The sequence below is a fragment of the Capsicum annuum genome, unplaced genomic scaffold (genome assembly GCF_002878395.1).
Source record: "Capsicum annuum cultivar UCD-10X-F1 unplaced genomic scaffold, UCD10Xv1.1 ctg76227, whole genome shotgun sequence".
NCBI lineage: Eukaryota > Viridiplantae > Streptophyta > Magnoliopsida > Solanales > Solanaceae > Capsicum > Capsicum annuum.
Genome location: NW_025886507.1, coordinates 472 through 9,311, shown reverse-complemented (window position 1 = coordinate 9,311; position 8,840 = coordinate 472). Strand labels below are relative to the sequence as shown.

Here is an 8,840-nt window from a genome sequence, read left to right as displayed (position 1 = left end):
CATGTTTGATCTCATCTCATATAGCTTTAGTTTTCACAAATTTGTAGGGAGGAATCAAGGGATGGCATAGAAGAACAAGGAATTACATGTTTGCTTGTAAGTTTTTGCTAGTTTCTTTTTCTTTCTATAACCGAGAATCCCGAGGCCTAGTGGTGCACGGTTTGAAATGCGGTGGATAAGTCTTGTTCCTCTAACATTGTCCACTTGCATAACAAGCTTTTGTCGGATAGCCGACACATCATGTGCTACGCTCTTACCAGTATACCAAAGCCTTGTGGGGGCTTTCTATTAGTCACATATGGCTTGACCTCTCTATTTGATTATTTTTTTCCCCTCCCTAATTGATGTGTGGGGAATAGAGATGTAGTTTTTGTAGTTGCTTGCCCTTGTTGGGAGATATTTTCCTTGTAAATTTTTCCTAGTTTAATGCATATTTGGATTTCAAATTTGTACTCTTTTTGTGTTCCCTGATGACCCTCATGTTCAATTTTGCCTTTCTTATTGATTTATCGAAAGTCGCAAAAGATAGTTCGTTCTCGGCGTTTCGTCCGTTTGGCTTGCAAAATGTCTCCAGCGGCCCCGTCGAACCATCCAGATTCAAGCTCGGGCTCTGAGCCTAATATCCTAAATCGTGGCTTAACACTCATCAAAAGTCACAAAAAATGGCTCGTACACATCATTTCACCCGTTTGGTTTGCAAAATAGCCCCAGCGGCCCCATCGGACCACCCTAGTTCACTCCACAGTCCGTCGGGGGGCCACCAGTAGATTATGGTAATTAGGTAATCGGTACTTGAACATAGATATCATATACCATAAACATTGTTTCGGTTATCGGTAAATTAATTTTTGATTCGGTACGATATTTGGTAATATCATATTAAAATTGAAGATGTGCAAATGTACGTCTAAACTTCAAAGAGTATATTTAAATGAAACCTTATTTAGCATTATTTTTGTTGCTTTTTACGAATATATTACCAAGGTCTAAGAGATTCTCTGAGAAATATACATTAGAAAATTAATAATATTTAATACAAATATGTAAAATAAACATTCCTGACATGTCTGCTTCAGCTGCTTCAACTGTAATTTTACCATATCTCCCCTATTAATTATTATAAGTCATCTAAGTATTACAAAATTAATAATATTTAATAAAAAGGATGAAATAGCCAAAAGTAATAAATTAACTCTTGATGTTTTAAATTAGCTTGACATCTTATATGACGCTGTTCTTTTCACAAGTAATTTTTTATAGTTATTATACTATATCACTTTTAATACATGTTTGCATCACAGCTTCAATCGTGATTTTTCTATATTATCTCTAATTACTTATTATGGTTATTTAAGCATTAAAAAAATTATATTATTAGTATCTTATATAAGAAGTCACAATAAGTAACTGAAGCAGGCTATTCATGTTTGACATGACTGCCTCAGCTGTTTCAAACGTGATTTTACTATATTACCCCTAAGTAATTATTACAAGTCATTTACATATTAAAAAATAGTAATAAAAAAACTAAAATAGATATTTATGACATGGCTGTTTCAACTAGTTCAATCATAATTTTACTAAATTACCCATATTTAATTATTATAAGTCATTTAACAACAACAACAAATCCAATGTATTCCCACAGAGTGAGGTCTAGGGAAAAAATTAAAAAGTTGTTATAAGTCATTTAACAACAACAACAACAAATCCAGTGTATTCCCACAAAGCGAGGTCTAGGAAAAAACTTTAAAAATGATATAGTGTGTGTATTCCCACAAAGTGAGGTCTAGGAAAAAACGTAAAAAATGATATGCTGCTGACCAAGATCGAACCCACGACTTATTACCCACAAAAGTGATGCTTCGCCACTTGAACTAGACTAGATTGTAGTTTATAAGTCATTTAAGTATTAAAAAAATAATAATATTTAATAAAAAAGGTAAAATAGACGTAAAATGATAAATTAATTTTTGATGTTTTAAATTAACATGACGTCTTATATGGAGCCACTTAAAAAAAAATTCACAAGTAGTTTTTATAATAATTTTACTATGCCACTTCTAATTAGTAGAATAGTATTATAAATCACAATAATTAAGAACTTAAATTGTTTAAAAAATATAATTAGCTGTCAACGTCACAAAATTTTGAACAACTTAAGATATCGTTATGCAAACTTCATCAATCTAAATATAATATTATATGTCTAACTTAGAATTTATCAACCAATCAAATAAAACTTTAATTAAATGATAGAATTATACATAACGTAAAATTTTTAAGAATCAACATTGGGCTGCGCATAGCACGACATAAGCCGGCTAGTGTGTGTATATATATATATATATATATATATCAAACCCAATCCCGAATATCAAAATATTAAAATTTTATTTCCAAATATCATACCAAATATCGAATTATCAGTATGAATTATCAAAGTTTTTGATTCGATTTTCGGCATTTTATGCGCGGCCTTAGTGGGAGTCCAGGTGTAAACTTATTCAAATGGACACTTGTGTCCAACATATAAATAGGCAAAAGGGCGGTGAATCTAGTTTCAGAACAATTCCGAACTTTTGCTTCGTTGCGAAATTATCTGGCTCCGCCTCTCGCTGCGGCATTGCCGCCGAGGTTGTTTTCCGTCGGCGCTCTTCGCTTAATCTTTCATGTGGATATTAGCTACACTTTTCCTATAAAGGTTAGTGGCGAAACTTCGGAATTGCTTTGGGATGTTGCTTTACTTTTTCTGAATTTGATAGTAGTTAAAATATTTCGTGGCCAAATTTAGGATTTTTCTAGTTAGAATGGATGTTGCTTTACTTTTTCTGAATTTGATAGTAGTTAAAATATATCGTGGCCAAATTTAGGATTTTTCTAGTTAGAATGGATTGGTCGTACTTTACAATCAATAATTGTCTCGGTTTTTGGGTCATAATCATTATGTAGGAGAGATGGCCGAGTGGTTTAAGGCGTAGCATTGGAATTGCTATGCAGGCTTTTGTTTACCTAGGGTTCGAATCCCTCTCTTTCCGCACTTTCACCTAATTCACTAATGTTAATGACTGAAATGTATCAAATAGCAATGGAAAAGATGATTCCAACAGTTAGACCTTTCTTTGATATATATATTCTCTATTCCTAATTGCTGTGTTTCGGAAAATACTGAAAAGAGTCCTTGTTAAGAGTAAGTGGGTGATGCATGTTTTTTCTCCTTAAATGGCTAGACAAAAATGTTTCTTGATTGGAGTCTTGTTGACCGCTCTAAAGAGAGAGGATGATGAGTAGGTTATCCAAAATCATTTCGTGGGAGAGGATAGTTATGGCACTCACCTTCAGAGCCTAACAACTTTGGTTAAACTTATGAGATAGTGACAGTGGTTGCAATTCCAGTCCTTGGATGTTTGTCCCTTTTTAAATTGAATATTCTGATCTCTCATTTTGCATCACTTGCCCATTGTTTTATTTTCATTTCTTCTTCCATCTGATGATGCTTTCCAGTTCCATCCCTTTTTAGTGCAGAAGAAGATGCAACTTCTAAGTTTAGCCGAGATTGAGGTAGATGATTTCATGTATTCTGAGTAGCTTATTCTCCATAGCTTTTGTTTCTTAATTTTGAAAAATGTGTTTATTTCAAGTGTTTGTTTATCAAATTGAACTTTATTTCAACTTCAAACATGAAATATGAAATCTCAATTTGAAAAATAGGTTTTAGGAGTCTCATGTTTCTTGAAGCTTCATTGACAAAACTTCAATTGTGTATTTTTAAACACACTTCAACTTCCTAATACCTTTTTTCAATCTAGTTTCGTATACACACACACACACACATATACACACACTCAAATTCGCCCTTGTGAATTATTGTCAAATGATTCATGTCCAAATGCCTCCTCATTGTGTTACTTTTTTTCCTAACAATTCTCAGTGTTAGTTTGTTTTGGAAGGTTTTGGAATAAGTGAAAAGATTCAGCATTCTGCAATTACCTGGGAAGGACAAGTGGAGACCTTAAGGGCTGATTTTAGACTCTATAACCTGAAAAAGTATCAAGGAAGTAGTTGGTTTGGATAGATGTTCACTAGATAGTGGGTGGGTGGGATGATAATACATCAGATGGCCATCAAAAAGTAATCTTTTTTTTTTCTTTTTGTAGAATAACAACTCCAACTCAATAAACTTATATCGAGTCGCATATTAACTAACTTTGCCGAAATCTCACTAACATATTTTGTGGTTTTGTCTAGTTTGACAGAAATTTTGCATTAACAGACGTGCTTCTTTACACTCGAAGAAAAGATACTTAGGCCATCAGTAGCTGTTGAACCCAAGCCATAAGGTAAAGATGCTTATCATTTTGTCCATTCTCGTCTAATGTTGTGATAGGTTATCTATTTCCTATCTCTCTTTATTCTCGTTTCAAGCTTTCTATTTATTAGATGAAGAAAAGGGTTTCATGTTACTATGTGGTTTGGCTTCAAAATTCTTGCCTTGTCCTTCAAATTAATTTAGGGAGTTGTGCATGGACACAAGATTTCAACATTGATTGGAAAATTAACTAAATATGATTGAAAAGTAGCTATATTCTGATTTCATCTGATCTTCCTTGCATGGATATTGGTTGAGAAGTCTCCTATACCTCCTCTGGCTGGTCCTGCTCCTGGTGCTATTCCATCCATGTCACTGCAGGTAAAGTTGTGGAGGCTTGGGGGAGGGATAAATGACTTTTGAATGTAGAGACATTATGATAACTATTTTCCCCTCATCTTTAGCAGTTCCAGCCTATGCTTCCAGCCCAGCAGGCACAACCTTATGGTTCCGGGTCATCTCAACAATTTCTGCCACTTGGACATGCAAATGTTGCGATGTCTCAACCTTCTCAAATCCAATTTCCTCATCCTATGCAACAGGTTACTGGTAGACCTGTAGTAGGAATGCATAGTATGCCTCAGGGACCACCTATTCCCCATGATTTTCAGCGAAATCTTCCGATGTCAAATAACCACATGCCTGGTTCTGGTGGCCCAAATTTACCTCTTTCTTCTTCATATAATGTAAGGCCTTGGGAAGATCTTTTGTGGTTATTGTCAATCAGTTTCCGATGTTCCATTCATATATTGATGAAATACATTTTGTTATCGTCTTTAGCAGCAGGTAAATGCAGATTCTTCTGGCTCCAGTATCAAACACAGATAAATGATCATAGGTTTCCATCAGGGTTGTAACCCTGGATGCCAATAAGTAATCATAATGTGAATTCTGCAACAACTATGTAGAATTAACAGCTCCCTTGGTTGTTCCGGTGAGAATTCAATGTGTTTTATTGTACCCGTTTTGCATTAATATTGTTGACATCTGAAATAGGATTTTAGGTTGAAGGTGATAGGTTCTTTATTTTTTGGGTTTCAGGAAGCAAATTACGTAGTTGAGACTGTTCAGTCAGATTGGATTGAGCATACTACTCGAAAGGGGAAAAAGTATGTGATTCCCTTTTTTGAATTGTCAACAAGTAACATGCTTAAGTTAATGGGTTAATGGGTGTGTGTTGACTGAGAGAGTCAACATTTGAATTCTATGATAGTTTTTTGCAAGCAAATTAAGATTCCAGTGAACAAAAAAGTTGTAAAACCGCGGTATACAAGAAAAGGAGCTTTGCAAAAATATCATTTTCATTCAGATCCAATCTTTTTACCACTTTGTGTTCTCCAGACAGAAAAAAAGAGCATGCCGATTTGGCTTTCCGGAATTCTTGCTTTGGGATTATATTCACATAGATTACTCATATAAATAGGTTAATGTCTGCATCACAAACACTTAATGTCTTGTCTATGAACAAGTGGTGGGTGTGTTGGCCCCCATCACTGCCAAGAAGTCCCTCAAGTATCCACATCTAGTACTTTGTACATCATTCTGCTTCCATTAGCACTGGAGATAATAGGCCCCTTCGTTTCAGTCCTCTTTGCCAAAGTTATCACATGGGCTGCCGTTCACCGCTACCAAATTCTACCTGATTGTTGATCAACAGAACTTGATACACCTCTACCGATAACTTCATTTTGACCCCATTTCTCTATCATCATACATATTTTACATGTGGCTAAATGCTAGTAGTTATTGCTATTTTCAGCATCTTTTGATGATCAGTAGGCCAATTATGGTTGCTAATGTGTCATATTTCCTATGGCTTTATTACTTCAACCAATTAATAACATTCCTACAATTCTTGAATTGATTTTTAGATACTATTATAATAGAAGGACAAGAATCTACTTGGGAGAAACCTCAAGAGCTGATGACAGAAATGGAGGTGAGGTCTCTTGTCATCGAGATTTTTATGGGAAGTTTTATCCAGTTTTTTGTACTTATCAATGAAAAAGATGTACACCATTCTTTTCTATGAAGCTTCATAGAACCACTTTTTCTTTCCTAAGCATAAGTGATTTCTGATGAAAGTTTGTTTAGTGAGAAGATCTCCTCGATCTTACTATACTATGTAGGCTTCATTTGGGATTTGCATTGGCCTTTTATTTCCAATATAGTTCTAAAAGATTTTATATTTAACACTATTGTTCTAAAAAATGTGTTTAGGCATACACAGCAGGATTATATTTGGTCTATTTTAAACAATTTTATTTACTTTCTGATTAATGTAATGTTATTGTAACTCTATGGCGATATGGAGAGGGGAGACTTGGTATAATATTGTGGTTCACACTTCTCGTTCTGGTTTACAGAATAATAGTTTGGCTGGTTGCACACTTGCACCCAAGAGTGTGACCTAGTGGTCAATGAAGTAGATTGAGAACCATGAGGTCTCAGGTTTAATTTCCAGTAGAGATAAAAACACTAGGTGATTTCTTACCGTCTGTCCAAGCCTTGATGGACAGACTTACCCAGTATCTGTGCTGGTGGGAGGTAGAAGTACCTGGTGTAACTAGTCAAGGTGCAAGCTGGCCCAAACACGACGGTTATCAAAGAAAGTTTGGCTGGTTGTGAGGGACAAGTATTAAGGGACCAACAACTGGAGCTGTAAGGAAGTTTGAACATTTTTATTCTTTTCTTTTTGAGGTAAACAGTTTTTTTTTTCTGGAGAGATTACTTTGTATTCGTCAGCGTTAAGGTTATGCTAGCAGTCCAAAAGAAATGAAAAATAATGAAAATAATGCAAGGATTCGAAGAGATCTACTACCTGTTATGCATCCTGTACACATTGGCCCTTAAACAAAATACAAAAATCTACAATGCTATTCCATTTAACTTTCTGAATGGAATTATATTTATCTTTAAAATACCTTCAACTTTTCTCGCTCTATACATTCCACCAAATACAAGGAAGGATTTTCTCCCCCATTTCTTCTAATTCTTGCTAATCCCCTCTAATCCAACAGCTCAACGGATTGTTGTGTGTCCTTTTATAGTCCACTTTACTTCAACTCAATAGATCTGGTATGTGTTCTGGCATGGTCCACTTTACTTCTATTAAACTAAAGCTGTCAAATAGGCGGTGTTGGCTGGATTTGGGTGGATCAAAGAGGTCTGAGTTAATAAATGGGTGGGTTATTAACCCACCCTAAAGCTACTTGGGCTGAAATGGGTTGGGTTGAAATGCTCTAAAATGCAGGTCATAACCCAACCCATCTAATTTGAACTCCGATTTAATTGCTTTATTTGTTATATTATAAACTTTTAGTACTTGAAAAATTATTATCTTTTTTTTTTAACTTGGTAACTTTGTATTATATCACAGTACATGGGTTGTACTGAAACCTTTATATACGAGAGTACTCCTAAATCGACTGTTCTATATCTAAATTGAGTCTAGAACATCAATTATCGAGGCAGTATCATTAGAGTATAGTTGATTACACCAAAAACATAAAAGCAAAATGCAATTGAGTTTAACCTTCTGCACACTATTCTATATGCTCTCAAAACATCTAGAATTCCTTTCTTTCCATATAGCCCACCATATAGCACCAGGGATAATTCTCCATCTACCTTTGTCCTTCGCATGTACACCTGCTTCTCCCAGCACATTAAAGTCTCGGATACTTTCCTAGGCATTGTCCTAGAAATGCCTTTTAGTCTTAAGACGATTCTTCAAAGTTGTTGGGTGTACTTACAATGTAGAAATACATAGTTAACCGTCTCTAAAGTTTCTCCACAGAGGAAACATCTGGAGCACAAGGTTTTCCCTTTCTTCATGACATTATCTTGTGTAAGAACTACTTCCTTGGTCAGTAACCATACAAAGACAAAGCATGACACTGTGTGAGGTATCCTACTTTTCCATATTTGCTTCCATGGCCAAGATCTGAGTGATTTATTTGGTTCATCATCTTGTAGGCTTTGTTGACACTGAACATTCCTTTTTCATTTCCCATCCACCATAGTACGTCCTCCACTGTCTGCAGTCCATTGAATAAGTTCACGGTATTAAAAAATTCAACTACTCTCATTACCTCCCGGTCATTAAGTTGCCTTCTGAAATTGAAGTTCCACCCATGTGGTGTCCATAATTTTGCTATAGTCCTCTATTGAAACAATACCAAGTTGTAGATATCTGGAAAAATCACTTCCATATTCCCATCCTCATGTCAATTATCCTTCCAAAACCTAGTCTTGTTTCCATCCATCACTTTAACCTTTGAGTTGCTTTTAACTTCATTCCACTAGTGTCTAATAGATCTCTAGAGGCTAACCCCGTATGGTGTGGTCACTTCTTTAGTCATCCATCTATCTTCTTCAGGATATTTAGCCCCAATCACTTTCCTCCATAGCAGCTGGTTATTGTTTGCATATTTCCACAACCATTTCATCACGAGAGCCTTACTTTGAA

General features: G+C 35.3%; 1 protein-coding gene across 3 annotated transcripts; it reads left to right on the top strand.

The window, feature by feature from the left end:
- Positions 1 to 2,555: 2,555 nt before the first annotated feature.
- LOC124894624 (pre-mRNA-processing protein 40A-like) lies at positions 2,556 to 6,326 on the top strand. 3 transcript variants are annotated; one of them, XR_007051282.1, is made up of 7 exons: positions 2,556 to 2,704; positions 4,249 to 4,340; positions 4,631 to 4,690; positions 4,777 to 5,055; positions 5,153 to 5,303; positions 5,411 to 5,478; positions 6,241 to 6,326. XR_007051282.1 is itself a non-coding variant. In XM_047405223.1 (6 exons), the coding sequence occupies exons 3-6, from the start codon at positions 4,679 to 4,681 to the stop codon at positions 6,250 to 6,252; spliced, it is 309 nt and encodes a 102-aa protein (XP_047261179.1). In that variant the 5' UTR covers positions 2,556 to 2,704; positions 4,249 to 4,340; positions 4,631 to 4,678; the 3' UTR covers positions 6,253 to 6,277. The 3 variants fall into 3 exon arrangements, 1 of the variants encoding a protein (XP_047261179.1); XR_007051281.1 differs by having other exon boundaries at positions 4,774 to 5,055; XM_047405223.1 differs by lacking the exon at positions 5,411 to 5,478 and having other exon boundaries at positions 4,774 to 5,055; positions 5,153 to 5,155; positions 6,241 to 6,277.
- The last annotated feature ends 2,514 nt before the right edge of the window (positions 6,327 to 8,840 follow it).